The 15,414-nt window shown below is 44.6% G+C and overlaps 1 protein-coding gene across 1 annotated transcript in view; it reads right to left on the bottom strand.

Moving 5' to 3' along the window:
* Nucleotides 1-7,209: 7,209 nt before the first annotated feature.
* Nucleotides 7,210-15,414, bottom strand: part of LOC120526439 — a 76,578-nt gene continuing 68,373 nt past the window's right edge. The window contains exons 12-13 of the mRNA XM_039749610.1: nucleotides 12,471-12,550; nucleotides 7,210-7,704 (exon numbers count right to left, since the gene is read on the bottom strand). Coding sequence (XP_039605544.1) covers nucleotides 7,618-7,704; nucleotides 12,471-12,550 — 167 coding nt within the window. The 3' untranslated portion in view covers nucleotides 7,210-7,617. The remainder of the gene's footprint in view (nucleotides 7,705-12,470; nucleotides 12,551-15,414) is intronic.

The following is a 15,414-nucleotide window of genomic DNA, read 5'->3' as shown; positions in this document are numbered from 1 at the left end:
AATAACGTTATCATACGATTACAATCAATACAATTTATATAAAGGATTAGTAATTTTGGTTGCAGAAGATAATGTATGATAGAGTTTGTTCCATCTGCAGAATAAAGTTCGTTCGTCAATTATATAATTTTATTTTCAACATTATAAATCACGTTGTCATTTAAATATAATTAAAAAATCTCTTTGAACCGAACTGTTACCCAACTGGTAAAGGATGCCACCGAGTTGTATTTCGCCAAATTGTTTCTTTACCAAATTGTCTTTCGCCGACTTGTCTTTTTGCCGAGTTGTCTTTCGCCGAGTTGTCTCTTCACCGAGTTGACTGTCGCCCAGTTGCCACCGAACCATCTCGGGTATATCATCAGAGTACTATGACTCCAAATTCAAAAAATGTAATGTGTTTCTCAAGACTGCATAATAGAAGGTTCAAACAGAAGGGAAATGTCTTTTCAGTGCCAATACATTTTGGAAAATTCCTTTTTCAGGGCGAGGGAGTTATAACTAATACAGGAGCTGCTACCCATGGCCATGGTGTCTACTGTGACCCCTTCAGAGTCAAATGTGGCCTGCAGTAGAAAGAAAAAAAAAACTGGTAATATCTAGTATGATGAATATTTTTGTAGATTGTCTTCATCGATTATGTTTTTTTTTTTATTGTAAAATGTTTCATGTGGCATGGAAGTTAATGTCCATCCATCCATCCATCCACTTCCGCTTATCCGAGGTCGGGTCGTGGGGGTAGCAGCTTAAGCAGAGAGGCCCAGACTTCCCTCTCCCCGGCCATTTCTTTCAGCTCTTCCGGGAGAACCCAAGGCGTTCCCAGGCCAGCCGGGAGACATAGTCCGTCCAGCGTGTCCTGGGTCTTCCCTGGGGCCTCCTCCCGGTTGGACGTGCCCGGAACACCTCACCAGGGAGGCGTAAAGGAGGCATCCTGATCAGATGCCCGAGCCACCTCATCTGACTCCTCTTGATATGGAGGAGCAGCGGCTCTACTCTGAGCCCCTCCCGGATGACTGAGCTCCTCACCCTATCTTTAAGGGAAAGCCCAGACACCCTGTGGAGGAAACTCATTTCAGCCGCTTGTATTCGCGATCTCGTTCTTTCGGTCACTACCCATAGCTCATGACCATAGGTGAGGGTAGGAGCGTAGATCGACTGGTAAATTGAGAGCTTTGCCTTACGGCTCAGCTCCTTTTTCACCACGACAGACCGATGCAAAGCCCGCATCACTGCGGATGCCGCACCGATCTGCCTGTCGATCTCACGCTCCATTCTTCCCTCACTCGTGAACAAGACCCCGAGATACTTGAACTCCTCCACTTGGGGCAGGATCTCTCCCCCAACCCTGAGAGGGCACTCCACCCTTTTCCGGCTGAGGACCATGCTCTCGGATTTGGAGGTGCTGATTCTCATCCCAGCCGCTTCACACTCAGCTGTGAACCAATCCAAAAGAGCTGAAGATCACGGCCTGATGAAGCAAACAGGACAACATCATCTGCAAAAAGCAGTGACCCAATCCTGAGTCCACCAAACCGGACCCCTTCAACACCCTGGCTGCGCCTAGAAATTCTGTCCATAAAAGTTATGAACAGAATCGGTGACAAAGGGCAGCCCTGGCGGAGTCCAACTCTCACTGGAAACGGGCTCGACTTACTGCCGGCAATGCGGACCAAGCTCTGACACGGTTGTACAGAGACCGAACAGCTCTTATCAGGGGTCCGTACCCCATACTCCCGAGCACCCCCACAGGATTCCCGAGGGACACGGTCGAATGCCTTTTCCAAGTCCACAAAACACATGTAGACCGGTCGGGCAAACTCCCATTCACCCTCCAGGACTCTGCTAAGGGTGAAGAGCTGGTCCACTGTTCCGCGACCAGGACGAAAACCACACTGTTCCTCCTGAATCCGAGGTTCAACTATCTGACGGACCCTCCTCTCCAGAACCCCCGAATAGACTTTTCCAGGGAGGCTGAGGAGTGTGATCCCTCTATAGTTGGAACACACCCTCCGGTCCCCCTTTTTAAAGAGGGGGACCACCACCCCGGTCTGCCAATCCAGAGGCACTGTCCCCGATGTCCATGCGATGTTGCAGAGACGTGTCAACCAACACCATCCAGAGCCTTAAGGAACTCCGGATGTATCTCATCCACCCCCGGGGCCCGGCCACCAAGGAGTTTTTTGACCACCTCGGTGACTTCAGTCCCAGAGATGGGAGAGCCCACCTCAGAGTCCCCAGGCTCTGCTTCCTCATTGGAAGGCATGTTATTGGGATTGAGGAGGTCTTCCGACTTCCGATATAGTCGGAAGTAAATGTCTAACACTTAATCAGGGCTGTCTTAACAGCATCATAGGGCCCCGGGGAAAGCAGTGCACTGAGGCCCCTGTTTTGATAGAAAAACAGAAACATACATGGGCATCAGAAACATCATGGACCCCTGTGTTTGTGGGGCACCCGGCCAGTGCCCATTGTGCCCATATCTTAAGATGGATAAAATGCAGCAAAGATGATTAGCCAGTCGTTGTTCAGACACATTTGTGAGCCTAATAGATCAGGTAAGGTGCTGGACTGGGGGACTGGAGGCTCTGCATTGGTGTGGTTGTAACTGACTGACCAGCTAGCCTGGGGGAATAAAGGTAGCTCAGATAAAAGGACCTGAAGAGGACGCAGCTGGACTGTTCTGGACTGGAATGGATGAGGGCCAAGTCATGCCTAAATACGACTGGAATGAAGCAGAGGAATCAGCTGACACTGTGATATGATATCCCATTGGTCAGGGAGGCACATCAAGGAAGGCCTAACATAAAGACAGAGTAAAAAAAGGAACTCACTCTCCATGTCTGCTGCCATACTCAGACAGGCCATGCCGCCTGCTTCTGTCACTCATTCAAAAACCTGCACGAACAAAGGTCAAGCTGAGCCAAAAACAAGTCATCATGATAAGACAGAGAGCCACCTGGTAGTCTAAGCAAGATGAACTGATTAGTACCCAGGTGGTATTAATATTATTTTTGCAACATTCACATTTGTAGTCTACTTATATTTTGGGCATATGATATTTAATACGTGATGACTACCTTTTTTACTTTTTCTCCTGCCTCTTCTGGTACTCTTGTTGCCTAAGGGCCACACATCATGACTGTCACGTGTTTCCAGCGTTCATTTGACACGTCCTCTGAGCAGGTCACATGACACGTGCGCGAGTTGCAGTACCCAGTGTGTTCACGTTGGAATGTGATGTCAGAGTCTCTGTTTGCTATCTACATGTGACAGAGGGCTGCTTTGAGGATCTTACGAGATCGGTGTGCGCACTTCGATGTTTGATGAATGGTTCGATGTGGTGAAGCAAAATGCCAACATACAGATGCATTCGTGGTGCTTTTATATTCAAGTGTCGCATATTCCAGATTGTAATGACAAGATACATTATAAAGGTGCATTACGGCAGGGTATTTGAGCCAGAGAGGAAAAAGAAAGTTAGGGACACAGTGAAAAGGTCTGTTTTGTGATTAAAGTGGAAATTTCATCTTTAATCTCAAACTGTCCACTTTATTCTCATAGTTTATTTTATCATTAAAGTAGACCGTCGTAAACCTCATCTTAAAACCAACCATGTTGTTAATCGCTACCTGCTTCTGGAGCTTCCTTGTAAACTGACAGCAGGGGCAAGCAGCAATGGCCACTGTGGAAGACAAATGTTCTCTTCGTTCCCTTGTACTAATTCATGTCTGAGAAGTAAGTTTTACAAAACCATGTAAAAGCATGCTTTGTTTTAGCAAACAGAAAAATATTTGTGCAAAGGACTCAAGGTCTGAGCATTCCACACATGAGTCTGCCTTATCACGTTTCCCTCAGCTTACATATGAACGCCATAACAAAAGGAGCCAAGAAATCAAGTTTTACAAGGGATGTTAAAGGGGCTCAAGGTTTGTGTATAATAAATGTGTTGACTGTTGCATTTTATAATGATATTAAATCACGCATTCTAGGGGTATAAAACTGGAGCCCACCCAACAGACGGGGTTCAGAAGAGCCCTGACGCTGTCATGTATATTTGATTGTCTGCTTTTCTGAAACTCTTCTCACCGTGACTCTGAAAATAAAGCTGCTTTATAACCGCACCTGCTGTCTGGTCTGAGTTTTCGTCCACACCACACACTGAATACATTAAATGTATGATATTCCAGCTCTCTGCACGTTTACAATCCTCACTTTCATTATGAAATACATTAAAGTATGTATGTTACAATTTACAGATAAATCGCTAACTTCATTGAAATACAGTAGAGTCTCGCTTATCCAACCTTTGCTTATCCAACATTCTGTATTATCCGACGTCCCACCGCAACAAAAAAAACAAAAACGCATCAATCGGCAACAAGAACTGCAAGTAGTCTATTTTTAGCTGCTAAGTTCATTTTTTCAGTTAAATTTTTCTGTTGTTTTGTTGTAAAACATGATAATAGTGGATTATGTGGCCTGCCCTCTCTGGTGTGTGTGTGTGCGCGCGCCTGTGTCTCTCTCGCACGTGTGCTCCTGTGTGTGTCTCTCTCTCGCACGCGTGTGTACGCGTGTGTCTCTCTTTCTCTCGCACGTGTGTCTCTCTCGCGCGCACGTGTGTGTGTGTGTGTCTCTCTCTCACTCGCTCTCTCTCTCTTGCTTCACAGGGAATGCACAGGGAGAGACTGAACATGTTCGGAAATCATCAGCGCACAAACCGAAAGGGAAACTGGTTGGTTCGTATACCGAGTGTGTGGTCGTGAACAGATGCAAAAGTTTGGCGAATTTTTTGGTCATAACCCGATTTGTACGTGTCCAGAGACGTTCGTGAACCGAGGTTCGTAATGTGTAAAATTATAACATAGTTTGACGTTTAATAGGCTTTTTCTTAACACCTCCCATTATCCGAAATGTTCGCTTATCCGACGTTCTGCCGGCCCGTTTATGTTGGATAAGCGAGACTCTACTGTAATGTATACTGTCTATAAAAGTTACATTTAGGGTCGGCACGGTGGGAGAGCGGTAGTACTGCTGTCTCACAGTAAGGAGTCTCGTCCCTCGTATTCCCTGCCTGGAGTTTGATACTTGATATCACTTTCATGATGAAATGCATTAAACTATGTACATTACATTTTACAGATAAACCTTTCATTTAAATAATAAATAAGGTTAATAATTGCACATGGGGTTAATATGGTGGCAGAGTGGTAGTGCTGCTGTCTTGCAGGGAGTCACAACCCTCGTATTCCCTGCCTGGAGTTTAGATGTTTTCCTGCTGGGTTTCCACACTGTGCTCCAGTTTCCTTCCAAAGACATGCAGATATGGGGATTTAGTGACGCTAAAATGACGCTGGTGTGTGTGAGTGTGTGCTTGTATTCACCTTGCGATAAGCTGATGCCCCGTCCAGGGATTGTTTGTGACTCATCCCCAATTCTTGGTAGAATGGGCGCATCGGTGGATTTATGGATTTAATCATTAAACATCCACCCTTTTCAGAGATATTGTGGCACGGTGTGCTCGGAATTTAATGGATGTTTCAGTCAATTCACAACACAGGGAAGCCGAACGATTTCTCACCGTGATGATATTTCTCACTGCCACCTGCTGGAATCTTCCAGATTTATGTAAAATACGCGTGTAAGTATAAACAGTACAATGCTTACGTAGCAGTAGCATCTGCTGGAGCACACGTCGCATCACGTGAAACATAAACCCGACCTAAGCACATACGTAGATATAAAAGGTAGATTCGATCACGGATTTGGGGCATTGTGATCAGGTCTACATAATAAAGAGCATAAAAGGTAGAAGAGGGTCATTACCTGCATTGTGGGGCGTCAGTTACAGAACTACGGCCATGTGATGCGATTCCCCGACGGTGATCCGGCTCATAAGATCTTCATTGTTGGGGACCTGAGTGGCTGAACCAGGCCAAGGGGGCACCCACATAACACCCGGCTGCGGCAGAAAGAGGGTAATGTCCAGAGGGTGAGACTGGACTGCATGTCTGCCTAGGGGGGTGCCGACTGAGATCCTGAGCTGTTTCATCATGTGGTGGGTGCGGCAACGCGCTGTACCAGTGTCTGCTCCCCAACCTGAACCTCAACTTGAAAACGTATCTCTTCAAACTGGCACACCAATTATGAATTTAACGCTGTTACTGCCTGCTTTCTTTGATGATTATTACTACCTCTGTACCCTTATTGTTATTTCATTTTATTATTCTATTTGCCTTTTGTATTTTTATTACTGCTGTTTAATTTCATTGTAAGGTGACCTTTGGTGTTAAGAGAGGTGCCTATTAAATAAAATGTATAACTAAATAAAATAAGCAATGGGCTTGGAGCAACAACCTGCCGCCACTGTGGCTCACCAGGACCAAACCTGAGGACCTCACCAAGTGCAGTCTTGAGCCCGGACTCCATTTCTGACTCGGCTGTGTGCTCAGCTCAAGGGCCAGATGGCCACCTACTGGCCACAGTCGATATCTACCACTATACACAATAAGCAGTGCAGACAGAAATTATGGAAGAAGGGTGCCTTGAAGTGATATAAATAAATTATTATATAGTGTCAGGGATGCCAGGGGCCATGACCCGGCCGGGACGCCAGGAGGGACCGTAAGAGGGTCAGAGCCCTGCCTGGATCACGTGGGGTTTGCCTTCTGGGTTGCTTTGGGGCCACGGGTCAAGGGCATGGAAGCCTTTCCCTGTCGGGGCCCGTGGTCACCGCCAGGAGGCACCCCAGTGTCTTGGGGACCTGTTACCCCAGCACTTCCGCCACACCAGGAAGTGCTGGGGGGAAGATTTATGACGGCGCCCGGAGAGCAGCCACGAGGACAGCCGGCACTTCCGCCACGCTGGGGCGTGGCCAGAAGAGGATTGCCGGGAACACCTGGGGCTCATCCGGGTCCTGTATAAAAGGGGCCGTCTCCATTCATTCGAGGCTAGAGTCGGATAGAAGAAGGTCGAGGCAGAAGAGAGTGGAGGCGGCCCGAAGAAAGACATTGTGGCCAGGACTGTTTGAGGTTTGTTTGTGCACGTGGTTAGGTCTGAGTGACCATTGAACTGGGTCTTTGTGACCAAATTAATATTGTAAATAGTGTAAATAAACATGTGGTGGTTTGAAACAAGATGTCCGCCTGTCTGTGTCCGGGCCAAGTTCACAATAGACAAACACTTAAAATATACAAATTGAGCAGTCTCTGCTTTTTTTTAATTCAAGTGTTTATTTCAAAATTCTATCTCTGTGGGTAGAAATGATCATTTACCAAAAAGGACAGCAGAAAATCAGCTTCATAGGGAGCAAGGTAGCAGTCCAAAGGTAGAGCTGTCCTTTGTGATACACCAATCGGAGCCATTTGTGTGTAGTGATGTCATAAGACAGGGGCGTGGCTGTGGCTGCTTTCACTACAGTGTTACATTGATTTCAATAAGGACCTTCTAAGAATCATAAAGAGACGTCTGTGACAGATCTGAGGGAAGGATTAAAGGGTTTCAAAGACGGCGTCCTTCATACATGATGGTGCAAAGGGATTCTGGTAAATTAGCTGACTCTCTTTTAATAGCAGCAAGCCAGGCAAATGTCTCTCGAAGCCAATCCTGTTTATTCCCTCTTCAGGGCGGAGTTCCATAACATTTCTGTTCCATATTCCCAAGTGTCCAGTAGATGTCAGCAAACAGCAAGTTCAGTCTGTTCCCGATCTGAAAAGACAGGAACAAGCAGGTGAGTCTGACACCTTCTGAAAGGCTTTCATACGGAAAAGGTTTTGTAATTCTGATCTGTGGTTCACAAAGGGGACTGCAGCACTCTTAAAAAAAAAAAAAAACATTAGAGCATTCTAACAATCTGGACGAGAACAGGCCATTCAGCCCAACAAAGCCAGTCCTATCTATTTAATTCTTCTAAAAAACATCAAGTCGAGTTTTGAAAGTCCCTAAAGTCCTCCTGTCTACCACAATACTTGGTCAATTATTTCAAGTGTTTGTGGTTCTCTGTGTAAAAAAAAAAAAACTTCCTAATGTTTGTGGGAAATTTCCACTTCACAAGTTTATATCTGTGTCCCCGTGTTCTTGATGAATTCATTTTAAAGTCACCGTCTCGATCCACTGGACTAATTCCGTTCATCTTTTAAAACACTTCAATCAGTAATCCTCTTAATCTTCTTTGTCTTAAACTGTAAAGGCTCAGCTCTTTTAATCTTTCCTCATAACTCATCCCCTGTAGCCCTGAATCAGCCTCGTCGCTCTTTAGCCTGGAGACCAAAACTGCACCCCGGACTCCAGATGAGGCCTCACCAGTGTGTTATAAAACTTGAGCAGAACCTCCTGTGACTTGTACTCCACACATCAAGGCGCTATATAACCTGGCAGTCTGTTAGACTTCTTAATGGCTTCTGAACACTGTCTGGAAGTCGATAGCTTAGAGCCCACTACGACTCCTATGTCCTTCTCATAAGGTGTACTTTTGATTTTCAGACCTCCCATTTTGTATTCAAACCTCACATTTTTACTTTTTACTTTACATTTACTGATATTAAATTTCTAATCTGCCCAAACCTGTGTGCACCACAGTCCAAGTCCTTCTGTAATGATTTAATGGATTTCAGATTATCTGCCAATCCACCTATCTTGTGTGATGGACAGCCGGGACTATTACCTGGCTGGGACGCCTTCATAATGCAAGGATCGGGGGAAGGAGCTTGCATGGGGCAATACCACCCCTGGGATGACAGAGGGCACCCCCTTTGGTTGACTGTGGTGCCACAGGGTTGGAGCATGGAACATCAACACTCCTAGGGCCCATGGCCTCTGCAGGGTAGCAGCCACACCCGGAAGTGCGGCCAGAAAGAGATTGTGGAACACCTGCAGCACTTCCGAGTGCTCTGCTAAAGGGGCCAATTCACTGCATTCAGAGAGCCAGAGCCGGTCGGGAGGAAGCAAAGAAGACTTGAGGGAGGAGTGGAGATGGAAAAGACAAGAGCAGAGAGGAAAGTACTGTGGGTTGTGTTGGTGCTTATTGTACTGTACTTGCTGCTGGGGAGTGAGGAAGAAGTGCTTCCCACACGAATAAAAACATGTCTTGTGCTTGATCTTGTGTCAGTGCCTGTTGTGTCAGGTGTTTGGGGAGTTGTGTGCACCCCTGGTATCCGCACTTTGTATCATTTGCAAACTAAACCAGATTGTTACCAATATTCCTACTAATAGTTGGAATGAGATTTATAAAAGCAGTGTTAATGTTTGTGATGCACCATCTGTTGGAATGACAAATGCAATGCATACATGTGATGATATCTCTCACTGCCACCTGCTGGAATCTTCCAGATTTATGTAAAATACGCGTGTAAGTATAAACAGCACAATGCTTACGTAGCAGTAGCATCTGCTGGAGCACACGTCGCATCACGTGAAACATAAACCCGACCTAAGCACATACGTAGATATAAAAGGTAGATTCGATCACGGATTTGGGGCATTGTGATCAGGTCTACTTAATAAAGAGCATAAAAGGTAGAAGAGGGTCATTACCTGCATTGTGGGGGGGTGTCAGTTACAGCACTATGGCCATGTGATGCGATTCCCCGAGGGTGATCCGGCTCATAAGATCCTCATTGTTGGGGACCCAAGTGGCTGAACCAGGCCAAGTTGTGGTGCTTATTGTACTGTACTTACTGATAGGGAGTGAGGAAGAAGTGCTTCCCACACGAATAAAAACATGTCTTGTGCTTGATCTTATGTCAGTGCCTGTTGTGTCAGGTGTTTGGGGAGCTGTGTGCACCCCTGGTGTCCGCACTTTGTATCATTTGCAAACTCAACCAGATTGTTACCAATATTCCTACTAATGTTTGGAATGAGATTTATAAAAGCAGTGTTAGTGTTTGTGATGCACCAACTGTTGGAATGACAAATGCAATGTATACAGTCGTGCTTGAAAGTTTGTGAACCCTTTAGAATTTTCGATATTTCTGCATAAATATGACCTAAAACATCATCAGATTTTCACTCAAGTCCTAAAAGTAGATAAAGAGAAACCAGTTAAACAAATGAGACAAAAATATTATACTTGGTCATTTATTTATTGAGGAAAATGATTGAATATTACATATTTGTGAGTGGCAAAAGTATGTGAACCTCTAGGATGATCAGTTAGTTTGAAGGTGAAATTCGAGTCCGGTGTTTTCAATCAATGGGGTGACAATCAGGTGTGAGTGGGCACCCTGTGTTATTTAAAGAACAGGATCTATCAAAGTCTGCTCTTCAAAAACACATGTTTGTGGAAGTGTATCATGGCACGAAGAAAGGAGATTTCTGAGGACCTCACAAAAAGAGTTGTTGATGCTCATCAGGCTGAAAAAGGTTACAAAACCATCTCTAAAGAGTTTGGACTCCACCAATCCACAGTCAGACAGATTGTGTACAAATGGAGGAAATTCAAGACCATTGTTACCCTCCCCAGGAGTGGTCGACCAACAAAGATCACTCCAAGAGCAAGGCGTGTAATAGTGGTGAGGTCACAAAGGACCCCAGGGTAACTTCTAAGCAACTGAAGGCCTCTCTCACATTGGCTAATGTTCATGTTCATGAGTCCACCATCAGGAGAACACTGAACAACAATGGTGTGCATGGCAGGGTTGCAAGGAGAAAGCCACTGCTCTCCAAAAAAAACATTGCTGCTCATCTGCAGTTTGCTGAAGATCACGTGGACAAACCAGAAGGCTATTGGAAGAATGTTTTGTGGATGGATGAGACCAAAATAGAACTTTCTGGTTTAAATGAAAAGAGTTATGTTTGGAGAAAGGAAAACACTGCATTCCAGCATAAGAACCTTATCCCATCTGTGAAACATGGTGGTGGTAGTATCATGGTTTGGGCCTGTTTTGCTGCATCTGGGCCAGGACGGCTTGCCTTCATTGATGGAACAATGAATTCTGAATTATATCAGAGAATTCTAAAGGAAAATGTCAGGACATCTGTCCATGAACTGAATCTCAAGAGAAGGTGGGTCATGCAGCAAGACAACGACCCTAAGCACACAAGTCGTTCTACCAAAGAATGGTTAAAGAAGAATAAAGTGAATGTTTTGGAATGGCCAAGTCAAAGTCCTGACCTTAATCCAATCGAAATGTTGTGGAAGGACCTGAAGCGAGCAGTTCATGTGAGGAAACCCACCAACATCCCAGAGTTGAAGCTGTTCTGTATGAAGGAATGGGCTAAAATTCCTCCAAGCCGGTGTGCAGGAATGATCAGAAGTTACCAGAAACGTTTAGTTGCAGTTATTGCTGCAAAGGGGGGTCACACCAGATACTGAAAGCAAAGGTTCACATACTTTTGCCACTCACAAATATGTAATATTTGATCATTTTCCTCAATAAATAAATGACCAAGTATAATATTTTTGTCTCATTTGTTTAACTGGTTTCTCTTTATCTACTTTTAGGACTTGAGTGAAAATCTAATGATGTTTTAGGTCATATTTGTGCAGAAATATAGAAAATTCTAAAGGGTTCACAAACATTCAAGCACAACTGTATGTCTCTGTTATGTACCATTTGGTATGAGATTTGTAAGAACAGTGTTAGTGTTTGTGATGCACCAACTGTTGGAATGACAAATGCATTGCTTTTGGATTCATAAAAGCAATGTTAATGTTTTTGATACGCCATCTGTTAAAAAGACAAAGGCAACGCATTTTATTACTAAAACTTTTTGTGATACGCCATCTTTTACAATGACAGAGACATAGCAACTGGATGGACATACAGATAAACAGACACTTTTTATTAAATTCATTTTGTTATCGAGCAAAACTCAGGGTTATCGACAAGTTAGGTCCTGCATAATTGGTTTTAAATAAATTTGCAGACCTTTCAGAAAACATGTTTTAACTTTGCCATTATGGGTTATTGACTGAAAATTGATGAGCAAAATTGGCAAATTTATCCATTTAATATTACAACATAATAAACTGTGCAGGAAGCGAAGTCTTCGAAATGCTGTCTGAATCCACTGTATATACACGAAAGTAGATTTGTTTTATATGAGACATTTCTGTTTATGTCTCCTTCTATTCATTTTATAAGTATGAGTTTTCTATCATAGGGCTGATTGTCCCGGGTGCCAGTTTGAACATTGAGGTGGACAGCAGAAGGAGAGGCCGGGGAAACAGTCTGACGAGTGGCACATTTTTGAGGGTGTCAAAGACTGGCACAATGCCAGGGGCCCCGATTCATAGGTGAGTCATGGATTCTCTCTGTATGGTCATTTCACTTCAATACTAATAGAGAAATCAATGGCATGAAAAGACACTGGAGAACTTTGAAGAAGAAGATGATTTAGAATAATATAGATGTACATCACAGTTGCTGTGGGGGTGAGGAAGAGCATGCAGCCAGCAGCAGGGGGCATTTCAGCCAGGCCTAGGAAAGCCCAAGCAGCAGTGCGGCACAGTTAGAGTTGTATTGTTGTCTTACCAAAGTTTGCATCATCTCTTCAGTGCAAGGACTGATGGAGCTCACTCTGACTTTTAGAAGCAGGATTTTTGTGGTGGCATCTGTTAAAAAGAGCAGAAATAAAAGTTTAAACGGTTCACAGATTGGCATTGCAAGGAGAAGCCATTTACATGTGTGCCCAAATGTGAATTTTTGTCTCTTGATTATCCGTACTGTTTTTATATCCTCTGATTTAATTTTTTGTTACCTAATGTTGGACTTTGTGGGCTTCAAATTCTTTCTTTTCCAAGGCATTCAGACATTTTTTTTTCAGCTCACATATGCCTAAGCTCTCAATAAAAAATCATTGGCATTCTGTCAGCTTTACATTATACTTTTGGAGTTACACGCACTATAAACCTAAAAATGTTTCTGTATTTGGATGCTTAACAACACAATCATCAGAAAGTCTTCTTTCGTCAAGTGGCAAGAGTGGGGCCATGTAACATAAGGGCTGTGGCCTCAGACATTGAGCCGCAAGGTGGTCAGTATGGCAGTAGTAGGTGCTGACAGAGCTCAGCTCATCAAGTCAAGTCAAGTCAAGTTGGGGATCAGGCACTGGTCCAGTGCGTTGCCGACCCCACCACACGATGAAACAGCTCGGGATCCCGGTAGGCAACCCCCCAGGCAGACACGCGGTCCTGTCCCACCTTCCGGAAATGACCCTCTATCTGCCACAGCCAGGCGTTATGTGGGTGACCCCTTGGCCTGGTCCAGCCACTCGGGTCCCCAACAATGAGGATCTTATGAGCCGGATCACACTCAGGGAATCACATCACATGACCGTAATGCCGTAACTGACGCTCCCTCACAATGCAGGTCATGTGCCTCATGTGCTCCATGAGCAACACAAAATCAATCCAGCGGGACCCAAGGATTTTCCGGAGAGACTCAGCACTGAAGAAGTCCAGTCTTCATCTCAGGTCACTGGATAGCGTCCATGTCTCACAAAGAGGAAGCTCCAGGACTCTAAAGACTTAGACCTTCGCCTTTCGTAGAGATATCAGGAGTGTCACACTCCCCTTTCTGGTGACCTCATGACCCCCAATGCTCTCCCAATCCGTCTACTGACTTCATAGGAAGAGTCACCAGAGACATGAATGTCACTGCCAAGGTAAGTAAACCTCTCAACGAAGTCGACAATCTCTCTGCAAACAGACACACTGCTGATGGCCGTGCCCAAGAGGTCATTAAAGGCCTGGATGTTGGTTTTTACCAGGACCCTTACAAGCCCAGACACTCAGACTCCTCGCTCAGTCTCTTGATACCCCTGATCAGAGCCTCCATTGAGAAGGGTGGAAAGTGGCTATATTAAAATAAGAAGTTTAAATGCACACCTCCTAATCACCGGGTGAACCTGAGTGACTCATGTTAACAGTCTGAGCTCAAATTGTTGAAATGAGAAGGCCTGTCAAGCAACTGCAGTGGAGCAGATGGCTCATGCCCAACACGTGGTGAAGCCTGTCCAGGTCTCATCTCTTCACTCAATAAAGACAGGGTAGCAAGAACAGAAGTTATTGATAGTTTAATCAACAGACTTTGAAAACACTCAAATGTACAGCAAAACGAAGACTTTAACTTGAGGAAAGCAGGCTTTATGGCAGCAGTTCTCAAACTTTGGGGCACGCCTCAGCTGAAGCTGTACAAGGGGGGTGTCGAATAAATGAACAAGACATCAAAATTAATTTTTTACCTCCATCCATCCATCCATTTTCTAACCCGCTGAATCCGAATAGGGTCACGGGGGTCTGCTGGAGCCAATCCCAGCCAACACAGGGCTCAAGGCAGGAACCAATCCCGGGCAGGGTGCCAACCCACCGCAGTAATTTTTTACATTTTTGTTTCAAATTTAAATTTGCAAGCATATAATCACAACGAATGCATTACAACTAAAATTAAAATAAAACAAGGCATAGATCTAATGACTAATGTGTGCCTGCTTTAAAGTACACAGCCTGTCCAGGTTTGGTTTGATATTCGAGATACGACACCAAACAGTTTGTGAGGCTCAAGGACTGTGGCAACAACACTGGAGCACCGCAAAGATCAGTCCTATCTCCTATTCTCTTCATTCTGTACGCCGCTGACTTTAAAGATAACACCAGGTTGTGCCACTTGCAGAAGATCTCAGATGGTTCTGCACTTATGGAGTATATTGATAAGGGGGGACGAGACAGAGGAGAGGAGTCAGGTGGAGACGTTTGTTTCTTTGTGCAGAAAAAATATCTAAAAAATCAGCAAAACCAAGGAACTCCTTATTGACTTTTGTTACACCATGTCAGTTTTCAGGGAGCGGATGTAGAGGTGGTCCACTCCTAAAAGTATTTGGGGTCCACGTCAATGACAGGGTGGATTGGCTTCGTAACACAGAGAAACTAGATAAGAAAGGGCAGAGCAGGCTCTTCTTCTTTAGGATGCTGCATTGCTTTAATGTGGGAAGTGACATCCTTCACATCTTCTATAACTCAGTGATGGCCAGTGTGGTGTGCATCACTTCAAGAGGGGCCCACCAAATCAACCAGCTAATTAATAGGGCAGGGTCAGTTAACGGGCCACACTCTGGACCCCCGGAGGTAGCTGTGAAGGAGAGAATTAAAGCAGAACTGAGCGCCATGATAAATAATGCTGTACATCTTCTCTGCGACACACTAACAGTGAAGACTTTCAGACAACAAATCATTCAGCAGAAGTGTGTCAAGAAACGCGATGGGGGCTCCTTTATAACAACGGCAATATGCCTGCATAGCACCTCACTGGGACTGGGAATGCCAAGTCAGAAGTTTTATTTTGTTTTTAATCTCCTTCCATTTTAGTCATAATATTGTGTGTTTATGTGTGTATTTATTAATTGATCTGTCTATTAATCTATTTATTTTTTTATTTAAAGAGCTTCAGTAAACAGCCACATATCCCTCTGGAGAAAAAT

The sequence above is a fragment of the Polypterus senegalus genome, chromosome 3, assembly GCF_016835505.1.
Source record: "Polypterus senegalus isolate Bchr_013 chromosome 3, ASM1683550v1, whole genome shotgun sequence".
In the NCBI taxonomy this organism is placed as follows: domain Eukaryota; kingdom Metazoa; phylum Chordata; class Cladistia; order Polypteriformes; family Polypteridae; genus Polypterus; species Polypterus senegalus.
Note: the sequence above shows the minus strand (reverse complement) of the source record. Positions and strands in the feature narration are given on the sequence as shown.